The 22,052-nt window shown below is 40.0% G+C and overlaps 1 protein-coding gene across 1 annotated transcript; it reads left to right on the top strand.

The window, feature by feature from the left end:
- The first annotated feature begins 3,628 nt into the window (after nucleotides 1-3,628).
- LOC104245866 (BTB/POZ and MATH domain-containing protein 2-like) lies at nucleotides 3,629-8,861 on the top strand. Its single transcript, XM_009801562.2, has 4 exons — nucleotides 3,629-4,529; nucleotides 5,166-5,514; nucleotides 7,167-7,443; nucleotides 8,437-8,861. Exons 1-4 carry the CDS (start codon nucleotides 4,099-4,101, stop codon nucleotides 8,613-8,615), a joined length of 1,236 nt encoding a protein of 411 aa, XP_009799864.1. The 5' UTR covers nucleotides 3,629-4,098; the 3' UTR covers nucleotides 8,616-8,861.
- The last annotated feature ends 13,191 nt before the right edge of the window (nucleotides 8,862-22,052 follow it).

Here is a 22,052-nt window from a genome sequence, read left to right on the forward strand (position 1 = left end):
GACGGGTAGGAGACAGAATCTAAATAAAAGATGTGAAAATTACACAGTCTAATGAAACAAACACAAAACACACGTAGAATACAAAAAAAGAAAATAAGAAAAAATACCTCTGAATCTTTAAATTTACAGACTCGGACTCATTTTGGATTCGGACTTTGTTTGAAATCAAACAGACCTTAGTCGAAGTATTTTCCACTGAAAATACTTCGACTAAGGTCGATTAAACCTCAATCTTTATTCAATTTGGACAGAATCCATAAGTTTGGTATTTCTAGGGTTCCTGAAGGTTCGATTTGGGACATAACCATTTCTGGTCAGATTCGAGGGGGACCAAATACAAAACACGGGTGAGGGTAGCCTAGGGGTCATTTGGTGTCAGTTTAGAACAGATCTGAGTTTGTTCTTGTTTGGTCCGAACCTTCAAAAGAAGATTCGAAGAGTTCTGAGGGGATTCGAACCAAACAAACTTCAGATCCATAACGAGGCATGCTAGGGGATACTATGGCGTTATTTTGGAAGCCATTGGAAAGGTTTGAGTTTTCAGATCCACCTTCGATTTAGTATTCGAAGAGTTGGGGTCTGATTCGAAGGAAACTAAGGTCAGATTTGTGTAGAGGATGTTCAGGGGGTTCTAGGGTGTTAGTTTGGTGACCGACGGTGTTGATACCGCCGGGTTTCAGGCGGTGGGATTCTAGGGCGGCTAGGGTTAGGGGTTTGGTTTGGGAACGATGATGAACAGTGAGAGGAGGAGGGGTGTTAAGTTAGGGGCCGGGGTAGAGGTTTGGTCCTTATATAGGGGTGGGGTGGATTGATCTCATCCGTTGGATCAATTAAGATGCACGGTTGAGATCAATCCACTTAACCAAACGTTGTCGTTTGGTCTAAGTTCAGGAAAGGGGTCAACCCGGGGTTGAAACGGATCGGGTCTGGGTGAGTTTTTAAGACCGTGGGATCAAGATAGACGAACGGTTCAGATCTAGTTGCCCTAAACGTCGTCGTTTCATTTATGCAGGGGCTGAACTGGACCGTTTGATTGCAATGAATCAACGGCCCAGATTAAAAATCCAGAAGCGACGTCGTTTGAGTCCCGTATGGGACTGGTTGACATGGACCGGGTCCTTTGCGTGATTGGGCCTGATTTTTGTTTTAAAAAAATCTTTGGCCCAGGTCCCTTTTTTTATCATTTCCCATTCTTTTATTTTCTAATTATTGTTAAATTCCTAAAAATTATAAAAATAAAATTACCCTTACAAAGATAAATTACCAATTAATACATAGACAACACATTAATCACACATTGAAATATTAAAACTAGAACAGACACATATTTTTGTGATTTTATTTTTTGAATCAATTATTAAATGCATAATCAAATCCTAGATATGCATGCAACATATATTTTTATTTTTATTTTCATTTTGTTATGACAAAGTAAACATTTACGGATATAAGACAAATATTTAACAAACATCACGCAAATTCAAAAATTGCACAGTAAAAGAAATTTAATTTATTTTTTTGATTTATTTTGGAGTAGTTTTTCGTAAGGCAAAAATCACTTGCTCACAATAATACAATGTGAATTTAAATTCAAATTTTTGGTATGTTGTAGTACTCCGAGTCTAGTTTTTTTAGCCACAAACCGCTCGTGATTTCGACGTCTCTATACCAAGATATGAAATTTTCTGTGAAGACGTGCAAAGCCGAAATATCAAACGCGACAGAACTTGGAACCAAGTTTAAGAAGTTCACATAGGACAGTACAAAGCAAATTTAACCTCAGTTTTTGAATGTATCTTGCCTCTATGTGTCTACTTTTTGGAGGATCAAACAAATTGAGTTTTGGACACTCCTATGACAAGATGTGAATTGTTTTCTATAAGTGCGCAAAGCTGTCGTACTAACAGGAGACGTCCGACTTAACTAAAGCATAAGAAAAGCTAATTGCTAGCTGCTGCCTGTTGGTTAATACAATGAGGCTGGAGGTATGACCACGTCTGAAAATAAGTTATGTTAAGCATGAGCCCTTGATACATTTTCAACAGAAACAACCATAGCTTGTTGAACAAGGATTTCAATCGTAGAAACAAATTCCAATGCTTTTATAATATGTTTGGTAAAAAAAGATTTCAAGTATTCTAAACCTTGTTTAATGTCGAAGTGCCGGGGAATTAATACCAAAGCTAAGTCTTTACTCGGTCCTATGTAAAATGGGGTTGACTTATTTATTTTAAGTCCATACATGTTCTTTCCATAGAACTATAGAAGGAATGACGACCGAGTGTTTCATGGAACAAAAAATACTTAGCCGATCGACAAGCCAAGTTATTTTAGAAATTTGGTAATACCACTACTTAGTTCTACGTTGATGGTTATTAATTTGCATTGCAAGCTAATATTCAGGCTCTAACGTGGTGATCATAGTATTTGCCAAAAGCAATTGACACAACTAAATTCTTCTCTAACATAGAAAAAACTCCAAGATGGTTAACTTTGGTACATCGGACCATTTGACTAAATGATTCATGAAGGGACGTTATCTTCATGGGTACTTCAAGTCTCTTCTTTGATTTCGGTAAGCCTACATCCCGACAAGCCTTGAAGTAGGGAGCATTTGTAGATAAATAAAATTTTATTAAATTTATACCCACAAGTAATTTGGATTTCATCATATATTAAGTACATATTAGTTCAAATGATACTATGGGCTAGTATAAAAGGGTCGATTATTTAAATCTAAAATGAATTGATCTAAATAAAAGTCCAATGTATTATTGGGCTAGCCCGTTAATTGGTATTATATCAAATGGATCGGCCCATAAGCCTCAAGCCCAATAATATACTAGGGTTTTCTTGAAAATTACTCCACCCCATACCTATATAAAGGGGTCAAAGGAGAAGGCTAAGACAAGCAAGTAAGCAGAAAGAAAGGCTAAAGAAGCTCTGAAGAATAGCATCAAGGTTTTCATCCATATCTGCAATCGTCGTATGTGGTCAAATTCTAAAGGCAAACTCAAATCATAAGCGGGCGGCTTCAAATCTTCCGTTTGTGATAGCCCAACACCAAATCGTGGTTCGTGATGACCTTCAAATTGTTCGTGACGTACTACAAATCTGAAATCCGTCAAGTTCAAGATCAAGCTCTCAAGCTATTGAACCATCGTTCATGAGGAGAAGAATCAGAGGACTACATCTCTTTAGATTTAGATATATTTTAGAGATTGTAACCCCATCACTTGAAATCGAATATAATATTTGTTGCTATATTTTTTGTCTTGATTATTATTTTTCAGGAGCAAAATTTAGTTGTTATAAAAACTACAATATCCTTTTAAAATAAGTAATTAACAAGTAATAATCGTCCCAATATTAATTATTTCATAATAATTCTTCCATTATTATATCCTCGTAAAGAATCTATAGTACTATAGTCCTCGTATAATTATCGTGTGAACCTCTGTACATTAGGACTCTTAACATATTTGGCCAGCCGGTCAAAAATAATTACAGTTGTTAGCTTGATATACAAATTTTTTTACACTAATTAAATATAAAATATAATATATATTTTCGGCTATTTTTTTTTTGGGCAGTTATATTATAAATTTCCCTATACAGGGCTACATCTATGCATGCACGTTAACCAAAGATCTCCTTTTACTCCTTTAGAGCCAACGGTTACATCCCGCATTTCCTCAACCACCGAAAACAACCCCCCAACAGCGCGTGAGTTTCCAACTCAATCATACAGCCAGCTTGCACAGTACCTAATCATCTTTTTTGTCACAACCCCACCGCGCGTATAAAAACAATTCATCCATTCCGTCTCTTCTTCTTCCTCCTCCTCCTCTCGCGAAGCCCTAGAAAATTCACATTCTACAATTCCAGAGCCCTAATTTCGCAGAGTCTAGATTTCCTCTAAAATCACCCTCAATTTCGCAGATAAACCCCTAATTCTCTAGCCCAAACCACTCCGTTTCCTTCGAATTTTGCTTTCCAAACCCTAGATCTGATCCACATTTCGAATTTTTTCATAAATTGGAAATTTAATTGAAGAATAATTGACCGATTGAGTGATTGCCGTTAAAATTTTCACGTATGGTGGGCATGGGAAGGGTTGAAAGCGAGGCAATTACCAAACCCTCTTCATCGTCCTCGGCTTCATCATCTCCGGCGACGACTACGTCGACGTCGGTGACGGAGACGGTGAATGGCTCTCACGATTTTAAGATCACGGGATATTCGTTGTCCAAGGGGACTGGGATTGGGAAGTACATCGCTTCTGGTACGTTCATGGTAGGTGGGTATTCGTGGGCGATCTATTTCTATCCTGATGGAAAGAGTATTGAAGATAACTCCACCTATGTTTCGTTGTTCATTGCCTTAGCGAGCGAAGGCACGGATGTGAGGGCGCTTTTTGAGCTGACGTTAATTGATCAAAGCGGTAAGGGTAGGCATAAGGTGCATAGCCATTTCGGGAGAGCGTTGGAGAGTGGGCCCTACACTCTTAAATATCGTGGAAGCATGTGGTGAGTTCCCTTTTATGGGTTCTTTCTTTTACTTTTTGCAGTGTGTGGTCTAATGTAGTTGAATTTCACTGACTATTCAACGCTGGTTTTACCTGACCGATAAAGAATTGTTTGATGGATTGGTTGGTTGACTTACTCTTTTGTACGGCGTGCTTTAATGTATGGGCTTGTGTTGTGGTATACTTTTGATTTTGTGACACTGGGCGCTTTAACCTTGTCCTTGTCTTTGCGAATAGATTTGCTTAACTTTTAGTAGAAGAAATTGCAACCAGCAGTCAACCTTGCACGTGTCGTTCGTCCTTGTCTACCTTTACATGCTTGTGCTGTAGTTCTTATTCTCATAACGTCTTTCTGATTTACTCATCTTACCTGATAAAAAAGGAAACTTCTATTTTGATTTACCCTATTTAAGAAATGGAGACTGTTTGCTTTTCATTTGGGCTTTTGAAGTATGCTGAAACTTGTTGTGGTTTTGTTGATGATTGAAATTAGCACTTCAGACCAGAATTCAGTTGCAGGATTTGACTTAATTTTTTTTTACTTCACATATCACCTTCTCTATCCATGTTTGTCGAACCTTTTGTTTATTTAACATGCATGTATATAAATCTACATGAGCTAATTTGGGTTCTACAGGGGATATAAGCGATTCTTCAAAAGAACTGCTTTAGAAACATCAGACTACCTGAAGGATGATTGCCTGCAAGTTCATTGCTGTGTTGGTGTTGTGAGGTCCCGCACCGAAGGACCTAAAACTTATGCCATCCCTCTACCACCATCAAATATTGGACTACATTTTGGACAACTCCTTGAAAGTGGGAAGGGTACTGATGTAAACTTTGAAGTTGATGGAGAGATATTTGCTGCTCACAAATTGGTACTTGCTGCGAGGTCTCCTGTGTTCAGAGCACAGCTCTATGGTCCAATGAAGGATCAAAATACAGAGCATATAAAAATAGAAGACATGGAAGCCCCTGTTTTTAAGGTCAAAGTCATATACATCGGTCCCCTTTCCTTCCCTTATCTCTAGATTTGACTTCTTATAATGTAAATATCACTAATGTGATCTCTAAGTATTCAAGATAGTTAATATGCTGAACTTGGTATTTGCATTACTGTACTACTATGAAAACTCCTCATTCCATTTATTATCTCAGTTGTCATTGCATTTTCTTTCACATTGCGATTAAGCAATTTTTTCGAAGTTACTTGCACCTGCAGCAATTATTTGTTATTTTCTGCCTCTTTTTTTTAGATGAATATTTTCTGCCACTCTTAATATGTTTCATAAGTTTTCTCTCCAATAGAGACCTGGTAGTTCAATACAGAGTTTTGACCCATAATTAAGTGTTTAAGAAGGTTATAGGTGGACAAGGAATTGTTCATTATGGATTTGTGATGTATTCAGTTGAACAGTTTCAGCTTGGACGGTAAAAGTTGTCAGTATGAAGCTATTTCGGAAGACATATAGGAACTTTATGCTCTACTATATGATTTTCTCTTTGTTGATTTGTTTTTCCAATTGTCATAAAATTGGAGAACTCTCTTGCTGTAATCTACTTGTATGTGGTACATCTACTTGCTAACTCTTCCAACTCATGGGAAATTTACATCGTGGTGCTTTTGCTTTGAATTTTCTACCGTTTACTTTCTAATCTCAAAAAGATGGAAGTTGACTTCCATTGATGATAATATTCCTAAAGTTCAGTTGACATTGGTGGGGGATAAGTGGTTATGAATTTATATGCAAGTGGTAAGAAGTGCAACTTTATTTTGACTGGTGCGAAGTAAGTATGCATTCAGACAACAGTCAAATAACTTCTTTAACTTGCTTATCTCTGAAATTGTTAATGCATTAACTATTTTTTGTCCCAAGCATTCCAGTGGTTGTAAACTTAAATACATTGATCTGATCCCTACTTTTGGGAACGCTCAGTGTTGTTAAAGGCTTCCTCGAGGCACTTTTAAGTCTGGAAATTAGATACAACATAAGCTAGGTGTTGTGCCTTGCTTTGTTACTGTTTCAGTGTAAGCACCGAGGCACTAAAGGGACACATCATTGCCATTTTCTATAATCTTGACGAGGGTGACACTAAAATAATGAATGTACCTCGCAATGTGACATACTAAATATCAATCAAAAGTTATGGATGAATATGTATGATTAAGAATAGGAGATTATATATACGTAAAATTTCATCTTGATTTATAATTATCATCCACTTGTTTTATTGATTTGTTGTTTTTTCTAATTCCTTTATTTATACTTGTTGGTTGTGTTTATATCTACTTTTTCTTGCATTACGTATTTACTTATTTGCTTCTTCATTTTTGCATGTTTTCACTGGAACCACGGTGATTGCTCTTTATGTTTAAAGCCCAAGAACACCTTTCTATGCTTTTTGCCTTTGGTAACATTGCATCCGTGGTGTACTTGTTGAAGCTGTTTAATTTATTACAGTATCAACAGGAAGCTAAGTAGATTACAGCAGATGCCAATAGGAGCCGTATTTGGAGTTCATTTTTGAGTTAAATGTTTTTTATTTACAATTCTGATGTGGCATTGTCTCTTTTCATTATACTTTTGCGACTTAATTTTGCATTAGTTGCTTTAATTCTCGTGTATGTTGCTGGCAGGCTCTTATTCATTTCATTTACTGGGATGTGCTGCCGGACATGGAAGAACTCACAGGATTGAACTCAAAATGGGCATCGACCTTAATGTCTCAACATATGCTTGCGGCTGCTGACCGTTATGGGTTAGATAGGCTCAGGTTGCTCTGCGAGGCTAACCTGTGTGAGGAAGTTGCTATTAATACTATTGCAACAACTTTAGCCCTGGCTGAACAGCACCATTGTTTCCAGCTGAAATCTGTCTGTCTCAAATTTGTTGCCATGCCAGAAAATCTAAGAGGTGATCTTTTATCTCCTGTTCAACTCATGTTATAGTGCTACATCATAGTTGCGATTCAATTTGATTATTTGGTTCAACTTTCAAGTACTTGACCTTTTGTGTTAATTTTAACAAATTTATTACTTTTTTTTGGCATCATGATCTACAAATAATCTCGCCTAAGTGTAACTCTCAAAAGATTTAATTCCCCTTATGAAAATTTTCTGTAATAAAATGTACTTGTGCTTTATCTCTGTAAAATGAAAATTTAAAAGGTCTAATTTAATTTTCAACAATTCTCTTTATGTACTACTGAAAATATTGTCGCTAGTTAATTTGGAAGGGAAGATATCTGGCCATTAATGCAGGTCTATATTAATATTTCTGAAATGAGTTTCTTTTCATCGTCCTTATTTTTAAAGGGGTTCAGGTTTAGGCAGAAAAGAAAAAGTAAAAGAAAACTTGCAACTCTACAATTTGGTGATGTCATTTGTCAGTGTGGATCATGGAATTAACTTTATGCTCAACCGATAGACATAGTTACAATATTTTTGTGCAAATTGCAATTTATATGCTACCACTTCAAATCCAAGTTTGCATAATTGAAAATGTCTATTGATTAGTAGATTTCTTTCGGTAACATGCATCTAGATTTTACATGCTATATAATTATTGTTGGCATTATGCATTTGATGTTCATTAACCATTTGTCCCTTTGATTTTTAACTTGTCATATCCTTAGCATAGTATTTTAATCCAGGAACCTTTTGGAGAAAAATTATCCTAAGCACCTTGGCTCCATTCACCTGAGAGGTGAATCCAGGAATTTTTTTAGGACTTAAAGTTGACTGGTTCCATCTTTAAATTCTTAGCATTGATCTTATTATAGGATTGCACAAACGAAGTAAATTTTGTTCTAGCTCGTACGTATTAGTGTTAGAGTTATGTTATTAGTTGATACTGATTGAGTTATGTTATTAAGCGGTATTGACCAGCATAGTTTTTCTTATGCAGCTGTTATGCAAACCGATGGTTTTGACTATTTGAGAGAGAGTTGTCCTCATGTCCTCACAGAACTGTTGGAATATGTTGCCAGGGTAAGTGAACATTCTGGCATTGCCAGCAAGCTAGGGAATGAGGTTATCCTTGATGGCGGCGATGTTAACGGCCGGCGCGTGAAACAAAGATTATAATTGAAGTTCTGAATGCCAAACTGTGGTCGTTTCTAGGATAGGAATATTTTTCATGATGCAGCCTGTAGTTTGACATAGATGTAAATTTGGGTCTGTCAATGTCATTGATATTGTAATCATCTATAATAATATTTTGTTCCTAGTAATATGTATGTGTATGGTTCCCGCTACTTGAAGCTCTTGATACATTTCCCAAGAGACTCGGCTTCTAACTCTTTGTTGATAAGGTTCTCTTTATTCCCTCTACTTATGTGCGGTTCCTTCGTGTATTTGAACTTGATATTTTAGCCCTTGATTTGTCAATTGGATCACGTAATTTATTTGCTGTTATTTGGAGTACTGTTATTCGACAGATAATTAGGTGATAAATATGAAGGTCTACGATGAAACTAATTTGCCGCTCCACAAATAGGCGTGTGTATTAGGCTTGTAGGGCTTCTAACGTTGTAATCACACGTTGGTGATTTGCGGATCATTCCGCGCCGCTGTTCAACTTTTATCTGTGTTTAGGGTCGGTTTGGAAAGTCACCTTGTCCGTTGTTTGTCATAGTGTAATTACAAGTTTATTATTTGGTTGCACAAGTATAATTATACAGTTAAATTAAATTTTAAATGAAATAATTATAAATGATATTATATTTAGTATTTAAGATGTATATTTTTTCGTGAATGTACATTAATTAGTAATCATATATTTATAACTAATATTGTAAAAATAATATATATATATATATATATATATATATATATATATATATATATATATATTTCAAGTTAATAATATTTAGTTTAGATACTTACAAGAACTAAAAACATATGTTTCATAAAAACATCATGGAATTCATGTTTGATAAAATAAATTAATATTTATAAATATAATGCCATAATATTATTCAAATGTTTGATAAAACTAATCTATCAATACTAACTAAAAAATGAACAACATGCAATGTGAGACAATACTACTAAAATAAGTAAATTGGAACCATGAATATACCATAATTTTAAAATCCAAAAAAATATATTTTAACATATGTCAAATTCTAACATAATAATAGTAAGTTCTACTACAACTTAAGATTAGGAAACATAATAAGTTTATAATCACATTCAACGAAATTTCACTTTAATTGCATCACTCATTATATGCTAAGTTTATTAATAACTCATTATTTCTAATATCAGAAGGCGTAGTTTTAAAAAAAGAATAATATAAATAAAAAATAAAATATAAGCAATTACATGGAATCACAAGAAGTAAATGTAGAGAAATAAAAGATAAATATGTACAAAGAAAAATATATTTTAAAATTTCAAAAGAAATTAAAAAGTAAAAATAAAATTAAAAAATTAGAAAAATAGAAAAAAAAGTTATAAAGAAAATAAATTAAATAAAAACAAAAAGGAAAGAAACTAAAAGGCAACCTTGTAATTACACAGTGTAATTACCACCAATTCTCACCTCCCCTGAGAATTGAAGAGTGTAATTATACCCCTCCAATTACACTCAATTTCATGCTGACTAAGTAATTACTTGGCCAAACAAACATGCCAAATTGTGTAATTACACTCAATTAAACCCAAATCCAATTCCTAGATAGCTTTCCAAACAGGCTCTTAAGGAATTTGTGCAGAGATAGCTTGGTGCTATGGAAAATTGTTTTTTCATGCCGGCGGGTATGCGGTATTCCCTAGTACAATCTTCATCTTACCTATCTTGTTGAATTGTTAACAAGTTTTATAACTTGCTTTGTACATATGTCATGCGGATTGACAATTTACAAGATCAATACCCTAAAAAATTTTGAAATTGTATTTTGCATATCAATTTTTAAATTTTTCAAAAAAAGTGTATATGTAAACCAAGGGTGTTTATCGGACGGGCTAAATCAGGCTGGTCATAAGAAAAAATAACCCATCCGATTAGTGGGGCGGGCTGGTTAGTGGGATGGCATACTGGGTTGTTAGTGGGCTGGGTAATTCGGGGTTCTATTGAGCCCAACCAGGTTCGGGCTTATTCGGTTTGAACCGTGCCAGGAGTTTTTTTGCGTATTATATTTTCTTGTTTAATGTAATTGATATGTAAGTGTTGTCACGCCCCGAGCCTGGGGGGTGAGACCGGCACCCGGTGCCTTATTTAACCTAGCATATCAACTTACGACTGAGGGACACTGAACATACAATGTCATACTTTGGCATGGGACCACATTCCAAGACAATTTGCGAAGTAAAATATAAAGCTAAACAGAAACTAGCTTTGACAAAACATCAATATAAAGCTGGGCAGACAAGGTCGTCATAACTAGTACAACTGACAAACCAATAAAATATACATACAAGGCCTACAAGCCCAACATAATGCACTGACTAACAGGATATGTCTACAAGCCTCTGCTGATGGATGTACTGTGATCGGAACAGGGCCCCGACCTTCTTATAACATATATATAGATATACACAATATGTACAAAAAACCCTAGACCCGGCAACTCCGAAGGACGTGGAGCTTACCAGTCAAGCTAAACTCGGACAACACCTACTGAGGAGGTCTACCCATCAATCTATCGGAACCTGCACGCATGAAATGTAGCGTTCCTAGAAAAGGGACGTCAGTACAAAATAATGTACCGTGTATGTAAGGCAATAAAATAACTGAAAACTGAAACTAAACTGATAATATAATAATTGAAAGTAACTGGGAGTCAAAGATGGTCTGGAGATATACTTACCTGCTGATACTGACTCAACTCTCTCAATATAGTAAGTAAAATAGTTGTCCGGCCTATAAGGCTCGGAACATGTAACTGCTTTGCCGTAGTAGGCTCGCTCATAGGCGCTCGGCCATACTAGGTTCTGTATATCGGCCATTCTGGGGCCGTTCATAGAAGCTCGACCACAGTAGGCTCGGTATATAACTTACTATCTGATCAGAGGTTGCCCAATAGGGGTCTGCCCATCCATTATAGCTCGATGATGGTGAAAATACTGTAATACTGTATATATATAGACCCTTTGCTCTCTTGACTGGAAGAAGACAATACTTAACTGAATATAAAGTCCCGATAAGAGAGAACACTGTAACTTATGAGACTAGGATAATGTACATAAGTTCAGAAATACGAACTTCTCTTTATGCCTCATTATTGAACTCATGTAGTTACGGGATCATGCCAAAATAAAGAAAGGTTTAGCCCTAACATATCTTATCACAATCTTTCTAATCACCAAGTTGAACTTGCCTCTTCGCACCTTAATCTACAACAACGATAATAACATTATCATTAAGTTACGAAAGGTACCACTATCGCACAACGAACGACAATCTTATTTTGCATTAAAACGGGCAGCATCTCCCATATAATTCTTACTTCCTCCAAATTCAAGATAACACCAACAACACAAGAATACAACAATAACAATATATGTGCATTATTTTTCAACCTGATATACACCACAAAATACTACAAAATAGCCCAACACACTATGACGACCCGACCAGTCGTCTCATAAGTTACCGCTCAGTTTTTCCCATTTCTGCTTCTTTATGCTTTGTTTATCCATGTTATGTGGTATCAGGTTGGTTGGATCGAATCCGGAACGATTTTGGTAAGGTTTGAGACACTTAGTCTCTTTTGAGGAAGCTTAAGTGGGAAAAGTCAATCGGATGTTGACTTATGTGTTATAGGGCTCGGATGTGAGTTCCGATAGTTCGAATAGCTTCGGAAGGTGATTTGAGACTTAGGAGCGCCACCGGAATGAGTTTTGGAGGTTCGGAGTAGATTTAGGCTTGAATTGGTGAAGTTGATATTTTGGCGATTTTCGGTTGGTAGGCGAGATTTTGATATAGGGGTCGGAATGGAATTTCGAGAGATGCAATAGTTCCATTGTGTCATGTGTGTGCAAAATTTCAGGTCATTTAGACGTGGTATGGTTGGGTTTTTGATCAAAAGCGTAATTTTGAAGATTTTGGAAACTTAGGCTTGAATCCGATGTGTTGTGGTCGATTTGATGTTGTTTGAGGTGTTTTGAAGATTGATACAAGTTTGAATAAGGTTTTGGGATATGTTGGTATGTTTTGTTAAGGTCACGGGGGGCTCGGGTGAGTTTCGGGTGGTCAATAAGACCATTTCATGCTTTGGAAAAGTTGCAGATTTTTGAGCTTCAGCTGTTGCAGAGTTTTCTTCTTCCTGATCGCGTAGGGAGTCTCGCGATCGCGTAGAGCTTTTAAAGGGGGAAGACCAGGTTGTTCTTCGTGTTCGTGAAGTTGGAGATGCGGTCGCGTAAGGTTGTGAGATTCTTGTTCGCGAATTCATGGAGAAGGTCGCGTTCGCATAGAATTAAGTGGATAGGGGATTGACCTGGAGTTTGTTCATCGTGAACGCGGTCCCCTGTCCGCGATCGCGTAGGTGTTGGATGCCTGAGCATCGCTTTCGCGTAGGAGTTGGCGTGTTCGCGTAGGGTAAAATTTGGGTTCTGAGAATTTGTGCTTCGCGATCGCGAAGGAGATCCCGCGATCGCGATGAAGGAATTTAGGCCTGGACAGAATGTTTAAGTACTCGTCTTGTCCGTGATTTTGGGGTTTATTTCCTCCATTTTTGATCGTTTTTGGAGCTTTTTGAAGGGGATTAAAGAGGGATTCAAGGGAAATCACTTGGAGGTAAGATTCTTGGACCTAAAACTCGATTCTAATGTGAATTCCACCTAAATAATCATGGAAATTAAGCCAAACATTGAAGAACTAGGGCTTGGAAATTTAGACGTTTGCTTGAGGATTTGAAGGAACATTTGAGGTTGGATTTCAGAACTTTTGATATGTATGAACTTGTGGGGAGATAAGGAATCTATTGCTGTAAAAATTATCGAATTCCGAGATGTGGGCCCGGGGGTCAGGTTATGGTAATTTCGTGATTTGTATCGTATTTTGATTATTTTCGCTTGGGCTCGTTCCCTTAGCATATTTTGAGTCCTCGTTCTGATTTTGGATATATTCGACGCGAGTGGAGGTCGATTTGAGGGGCAAAGGCGTCGCGAGCTAGAGATTTGATCGGTTCGAGGTGAGTAATGATTGTAAATGATGTTATGAGGGTATGAAACCCCAGAATTGCACATCGTTATGCTATATTGAGGTGACACACACGCTTGATGACGAGCATGGGGTCATGCACTGTTGGGGATTTGTGACTTAGTCCGTCCCGAATGACTATTTTACCGCGTATTTGACTGAAATCTATTTACTATCAACATGATTTGGGCTGAATGCCACATTTGGGCCTTGTGCCAACTATTTGAACCCTTCGGGGATTTTTACTGGTATTTTCTCACTGTTTTGACTTTATACTTGAACTCAGTCGTGTTATATTTTACTGTTTTCGTACTCAGCCATGTTTACTCTGTTTTTAACACTTACATGATCTTTTAAATGATATTTTTGGGCTGAGAATCATGTTTTACTATTGCCTGAGTGGCTTGTGTGGATTTTTGGCTGGGTAAGGCTGATGACCTATGTTGTAAGGAAACATTTTATACTGATTATGAGGCCGAGGGCCTGAGATATTTACGCCACAAGGTGGCTTGGTTGATATGAGGCCGAGGGTCTAGTGATGATACCACGAGGTGTCTTGATATTGTTCTTGGGCCGTAAGGGGACCCTCCAGGAGTCTGTACACCCCCAGTGAGCGCGGGTACCCATTGTGATGTGAGATTGAGCCTGAGGGGCTGGTATTGTTCTATGTGATTGCCCGATGGGTTGGTATTGATCTATGTGATTGCCCAAGGGGCTGGTACTGTTCTGAGATGTTGCCCGAGGGGCGAATTTGTTGATGCGGTGCCCGAGGGGCGAACCTTTATGTGTTTATTTTTCATAATTGACTGTCAATTACCTGCTTAATTGTTGAAAAAGGCTTTTCAGGAAGTTAAATTTGAGTTAAAGGATTTTTACCTATTTTTCTTTGGTTTACTGTTTTAAATGGTTTTGCTGCTTCATTATAGCATGCGTTTCTGCCTTACGTGATTTTCTACTTTCAGTTTTTATTTATGATTATTACTCACTGATCTGGAGTACTCACTTTACTTCCTGCACCCCGTGTGCAAATTCAGGCGTTACGGATCCTGCCACTGCGAGTTGAGAGCTCCCAACAGATTTCGGAGTCCACGAGGTAGCTGTTTGGCGTCCGCAGTCCCGTGTTTCTCCCCTTATTATTTCTATCTCTTTATCAGATAGTTTGTAATATTTTATAGACTTCCTAGACTTGTATTAGAACTTGTAGATGCTCATGACTAGTGACACCCCGGTATCGGGCTGTGTTTGGGCTGTATTCTGCATATCATACTATCTTTTGCTTAAAGTTTGGTTTATTTATTCATGTTTAGACTGTTTCTAAATGCTTATTTGTTACAAAATGGAAAATGGGAAGTGTCGGCTAGCCTTGTCTTCACGAGAGGCGCCATCACTACTGGGTCTAAGTTTAGGGTCGTGACAAGTTGGTATCAAAACCTAGGTTACATAGGTCTCACGATTCATGAGAAGGTTTAGTAGAGTCTCGCAGATCGGTATAGAGGCATCTGTATTTATCCTCGAGAGACTGTAAAACCTTTAGGAAAAACTTCATATTCTTGAAATTCTTGTCGTGTGAATTTGTTGATCCGAGTACTAAACTTCTATTGTTCTATTCTCTCACAGATGGTCAGGACATGTGCTACCGGTCAGGATGGACGACCACCAGTACCACCAGCTGTGGCCACTAGAGGCCGAGGACACGTCCGTAGTAGGGGCAAAGCAGTTAGGGCAGCACCTGTAGATCCACCAACTGCCCTAGTTCAGGATCAGGTCCCAGTTATGGACGCTCCAGCAGCACCAGCTCAGGCACCAGCTGTGCCCATTGTGATTCTGGGTCTTTAGGAGGCTTTGGCTCAGATCTTATCAGTTTGCACTGGCCTAGCTCAGGTGGTTTCAGCCACTACAGTCGCAGTTAATTCTCAGGCCAGAGAGGCAATCAGACTCCCGCCGCTCGCACACCTGAGCAGATCGTGCATGGACTTTAGACGTCGGGGGCACATCCAGCCCAGCTAGTTGCAGTTGCTCAGGACTATGTGGTTCCTGCTATGCTGGAGGATGAGCAACGTAGGTTGGAGAGGTTTGGTAGACTGCAGCCTCCGACCTTCAGTGGTGCAGAGGGCGAGGATGCTTCAAGGTTTCTTAAATAAGTGCCAAAGGATGCTTCGTATAGCGGGTATTTTGGAGACTAGCGGGGTCGCTTTCACTACTTATCAGTTTTCTGGAGCTTCCTTCACTTGGTGGGAGGCTTTTGAGAGGCGTCGGCCTGTTGGTGCAGCACCCCTTACCTGGCAGCAGTTCTCCGTTCTCTTTCTGGAGAAGCATGTGCCGCAGTCCCGCAGAGAGGAGCTGCGTAGGGAGTTTGAGTGGTTGCATCAGGGAGAGATGACTGTGACATATTACGAGATGAGGTTCTCCGAGTTAGATCGTCATGCTATTTAGATGGTTCCGACAGATAAAGAGAGGATTAGGAGGTTTGTTGATGGCCTTATTTATCAGCTTCGTATTCTCATGACCAGGGAGAGGGTGATTGGTGCTACCTTTGAGGAGGTTGTAGACATTTCTCGGGAGATTGAGTCTGTGCGTTACCAGGAGCGCGAGAAGAGGGAGCCCAAGAGGCCTCAAGGATCTGGTAGTTATAGTGGTACTCCTTCGAGAGGTCAGTTTCAGCACGGTAAAGGCCGTCCATTCAGGCACTCAGCCAGCTCGCCCAGGTTATCGTGGGGCGTCGTCGGGTCATGGTTCTCATAGTTCTCATCAGGGCTAGTCATCACTTAGTGCCCTTCCAGCTTAGAGTTCGTCCCGTGCTTCATCAGTTCAGGGCTCTTCTATGTCGAGTGCATTTGCTAGTCACTCCGGTGCGAGGGGTTCCCTTCAGTCCCCTTATCCAACACCTGGGAGTTGTTATGAGTGTGGTGAGATGGGTCATATGTGGAGGTAGTGCCCTCGTCGTCTTGCGAGTTCATCTCAGCAGAGGGGTCAGTCATCGACTTCAGCGTTAGTTACTTCACCACCACCCGCCCAGCCAGCTAGGGGTGGAGGTCCATTAGCTAGGGGTCATCCCAGAGGGAGAGGTCGATCAGGTGGCGGTCAGGCCCGTTTCTATGCACTTCCTGGCAGACCCGATACTATTACTTCAGATGCTGTTATTATAGGTATTGTTTCAGTCTGCCATCAAGATGCCTCTATATTATTTGATCCTGGTTCCACCTTTTCACATGTGTCATCATATTTTGCTCATTATTTGGGTACGCCTCATGAGTTACTTGCTTCACCTGTTCTTGTATCTACCCCGGTGGGCGATAATGTTGTTGTAGACCGTATGTACCGGTTGTGTGTGGTGACTATTAGGGGTCTGGAGACCCGTGTGGATCTTTTATTATTGTGTATGGTGGATTTCAATGTCATTTGGGCATGGATTGGCTATCTCTATGTTGTGCTATTCTGGACTGTCATGCTAAGACAGTCACATTGGCTATGCCGGGTGTGCCACAGATCGAGTGGCGAGGTGTGATTGATTATGTTCCTAGTAGAGTGCTCTCATTCTTGAAAGTCCAGCGTATGGTTAGGAAGGGCTGTCTTTCATGTCTAGCCTTTGTGAGGGATGTCGGTGTTGAGACTCCTAGTATTGATTCTGTTCCAATTGTGAGGGATTTTCTCGATGTGTTTCCTACAGACCTATCGGGCATGCCACCGGATAGGGATATTGATTTTGGTATTGACCTGGTGCCGGAAACTCAAGCCATTTTTATTCCGCCGTATCGTATGGCACCAGCGGAGTTGAAGGAATTAAAGGATCAGCTTCAAAAATCCTTGATAAAGGGTTCATTCGGCCTAGTGTGTCACCTTGGGGTGCACCATTTCTATTTGTAAAGAAGAGGGATGACACTATGAGGATGTGCATTGATTATAGACAATTAAACAAGGCGACGATTAAGAACAGGTATCCTTTGTCTCGCATTGATGATTTATTCGACCAGCTTCAGGGAGCGAGAGTGTTCTCCAAGATTGATCTTCGTTTAGGTTATCACCAGTTGAATATCAGGGACTCGGATATTCTTAATACAACTTTTAGGACCCGATATGGTCATTATGAGTTCTTGGTGATGTCTTTTGGGCTGACCAATGCCCCAGCAACATTCATGTATTTGATGAACAGTGTGTTCCGGCCTTATCTTGACTCGTTTGTCATAGTCTTCATTGATGATATTCTGGTATATTCACGTAGTCAGGAGGAGCACGCGGAGCATTTGAGAGTTGTGTTGCAGAGATTGAGGGAGGAGAAGCTTTATGCAAAATTCTCCAAGTGTGAGTTTTGGCTCAGTTCAGTGGCTTTCTTGGGGCACATTGTGTCCATCGAGGGTATTCAGTTTGATCCGAAGAAGATAGAGGCGGTTCAGGGTTGGCCCAGACCGTCCTCAGCCACAGAGATTTGCAGCTTTCTTGGTTTGGCGGGTTATTATCGCCGTTTTGTTCAGGGATTCTCATCTATCGCATCGCCCTTGACCAAGTTGACTCAGAAGAGTTCTTCATTTATATGGTCGGATGAGTGTGAGGAGAGCTTTCGAAAGCTCAAGACAACTTTGACCACAGCTCCAGTGTTAGTTTTGCCATCAACTTCAAGTTCATATACCGTGTATTATGTTTCTTCGAGAGTTGGTATTGGTTGTGTATTGATGCAGGAGGGTAGAGTTATTGGTTATGCTTCTCGTCAATTGAAGCCCTATGAGAAGAACTACCCCATTCATGATTTGAAGTTGGCTATCATAGTTCACGCGTTGAAGATTTGGAGACATTACTTGTATGTTGTGTCTTGTGAGGTGTTCACTGATCATCATAGCCTCCAACACTTGTTCAAACAGAAGGATCTTAATTTGAGGCAGCGAAGATGGTTGGAGTTGCTTAAGGATTATGATATCACTATATTGTACCATCCGAGAAAGCCTAACGTGGTGGCCGATGCTTTGAGCTGAAAGGTAGTGAGTATGGGAAGTTTGGCATATATTCCAGTTTGGGAGAGACCTCTTGTAGTTGATGTTCAGTCCTTGGCCAATCGGTTCGTGAGATTAGATGTTTCGGAGCCCAGCCGGGTATTGACTTTTGTGGTTTCTCGGTCTTCTTTATATGATGCATCAGAGAGCGCCAGTATGATGATCCACATTTGCTTGTCCTTAAGGACAGAGTTCAGCACGATGATGCCAGAGATGTGACTATAGGTGATGGTGGGGTGTTGAGGATGCAGGGCCAGAATTGTGTGCCCAATGTGGATGGGCTTCGGGAGTTAATTCTGGAGGAGGCCCATATCTCGCGGTATTCCATTCAACCGGGTGCCGCAAAGATGTATCAGGATTTGAAGCAGCACTATTGGTGGAGAAGAATGAAGAAAGACATTGTGAAATTTGTAGCTCGGTGTCTCAATTGTCAGCAGGTGAAATATGAGCATCAGAGATCGGGTGGCTTGCTTTAGCGGATGGATATTCCAGAGTGGAAGTGGGAGTGGATCACTATGGACTTTGTAGTTGGACTTCCATGGACTTTGAGGAAGTTTGATGCTATTTAGGTGATTGTGGATCGACTGACCAAGTCCGCGCACTTCATTCCTATGTGTACTGCCTATTCTTCAGAGCGGTTGGCAGAGATCTATATCCGAGATATTGTTCGTTTGCATGGTGTCCCAGTTTCCATCATTTTAGATAGGGGCACTCAGTTTACTTCTCAGTTTTGGAGGTCTGTGCAGCGAGAGTTGGTTACTCAGGTTGAGTTGAGCACAACTTTTCACCCTCAGAAGGACGGGCAGTCTGAGCGCACTATCAAGATATTGGAGCATCTGTTGTGTGCTTGTGTCATTGATTTCGGAGGGTCATGGTTTCAGTTTCTACCGCTTGCATAATTTGCTTATAACAACAACTACCAGTCGAGTATTCAGATGGCTCCATATGAGGCTTTGTATGGGAGGCGGTGTAGATCTCTAGTTGGTTGGTTTGAGCCTGGTGAGGCTAGGCTATTGGGGACAGACTTGGTGTAGGATGCTCTAGAAAAGGTAAATGTGATTCAGGAGAGGCTTCATACAGCGCAGTCAAGGCAAAAGAGCTATGTTGATAGGAAGGTTCGGGATGTGTCCTACATGGTTGGCGAGAAGGTTCTGTTGAAGGTTTCGCCCATGAAAGGTGTTATGAGATTTGGGAAGAAAGGGAAATTGAGTCCTCGGTTCATTGGGCCTTTTGAGGTGCTTCGGAGGATTGGGGAGGTGGCTTATGAGCTTGCTTTGCCACCCAGCTTGTCAAGTGTGCAACCAGTATTTCATGTTTCTATGCTCCGGAAATATATTGGGGATCCGTCTTATGTTCTGGATTTCAACACGGTTCAGTTGGATGATGATTTGACCTATGATGTGGAGCCAGTAGCTATTTTGGGTCGTGAGGATCGAAAGTTGAGGTCGAAGGATATAGCTTCAGTGAAAGTGCAGTGAAGAGGTTGGCCCATGGAGGAGGCTACCTAGGAGACCAAGCGGGAGATGCGGAGCAAATATCCTCACTTATTTGAGTCTTCAGCTATGTTTCTTGACTCGTTCGAGGACGAACGTTTGTTTAAGTTGGGGAGGATGTGACGACCCGGCCAGTCGTCTCATGAGTTACCGCTCTTTTTTTCCCATTTATGATTCTTTATGCTTTTTTTATCCATGTTATGTGGTATCGGGTTGGTCGGATCGAATCCGGAATGATTTTGGTAAGGTTTGAGACACTTAGTCTCTTTTGAGGAAGCTTAAGTGAGAAAAGTCAACCGGATGTTGATTTATGTGTTAGAGGGCTCAGATGTGAGTTTTGATGGTTCGGATAACTTCGGAAGGTGATATGGGACTTAGGAGCGCGACCGGAATGAGTTTTGGAGGTTCGGAGTAGATTTAGGCTTGAATTGGCGAAGTTGATATTTTGGCGATTTCCGATTGGTAGGCGAGATTTTGATATAGGGACCGGAATGGAATTCCGAGAGCTGCAATAGTTCCATTGTGTCATTTGGGATATGTGTGCAAAATTTCAGGTCATTCGGACGTGGTTTGGTTGGGTTTTTGATCAAAAGCGTAATTTTGAAGATTTTGAAAACTTATGCTTGAATCCGATGTGTTGTGGACGATTTGATGTTGTTTGAGGTATTTTGAAGATTGATACAAGTTTGAATAAGGTTTTGGGATATGTTGGTATGTTTCGTTAAGGTCATGGGGGCCTCGGGTGAGTTTTGGGTGGTCAATCGGACCATTTCATGCTTTGGAAAAGTTGCAGATTTTTGAGCTTCAGCTGTTGCAGAGTTTTCTTCTTCGTGATCGCGTAGGGAGTCTCACGATCGCGTAGAGCTTTTGAAGGGGGCATACCAGGTTGTTCTTCGTGTTCATGAAGTTGAAGATGCGATCGCGTAAGGCTGTGAGATTCTTGTTCGCGAATGCATGGAGAAGGTCGCGTTCGCGTAGAATTAAGTGGACTAGGGGATTGACCTGGAGTTTGTTCATCGCGAACGTAGTCCCCTGTCCGCGATCGCGTAGGTGTTGGATGCCTGAGCATCGCGTTCGCGTGAGAGTTGACGTGTTCGTGTAGGGTAAAATTTGGGTTCTGAGAATTTGTGCTTCGCGATCGCGAAGGAGATCTCGCGATCGCGATGAAGGAATTTAGGCTTGGATAGAATGTTTAAGTACTCGTCTTGTCCGCGATTTTAGGGTTTATTTCCTCCATTGTTGGTCGTTTTTGGAGCTTTTTGAAGGGATTGAAGAGGGATTCAAGGGGAATCACTTGGAGGTAAGATTCTTGGACTTAAAACTCGATTCTAATGTGAATTCCACCTAAATAATCATGGAAATTAAGCCAAAAATTGAAGAACCAGAGCTTGGAAATTTAGACCTTTGCTTGAGGATTTGAAGGATCATTTGATGTCAGATTTCAGAACTTTTGATATTTATGAACTCGTGGGGAGATAAGGAATCTATTGATGTAAAAATTATCGAATTCCGAGATGTGGGCCCGGGGGTCAGGTTATGGTAATTTCGTGATTTGTATCGTATTTTGATTATTTTCGCTTGGGCTCGTTCCCTTAGCATATTTTGAGTCCTCGTTCTGATTTTGGATAGATTCGACGCGATTGGAGGTCGATTCGAGGGGCAAAGGCGTCGCGAGCTAGAGATTTGACCGGTTCGAGGTGAGTAATGATTGTAAATGATGTTATGAGGGTATGAAACCCCCGGATTGCACATCGTTATGCTATATTGAGGTGACACACACGCTTGATGACGAGCATGGGGTCATGCACTGTTGGGGATTTGTGACTTAGTCCGTCCCGAATGACTATTTTACCGCATATTTGACTGAAATCTATTTGCTATCATCATGATTTGGGCTGAA

This window comes from Nicotiana sylvestris, chromosome 9 (assembly GCF_000393655.2).
Source record: "Nicotiana sylvestris chromosome 9, ASM39365v2, whole genome shotgun sequence".
NCBI classification, from domain to species: domain Eukaryota; kingdom Viridiplantae; phylum Streptophyta; class Magnoliopsida; order Solanales; family Solanaceae; genus Nicotiana; species Nicotiana sylvestris.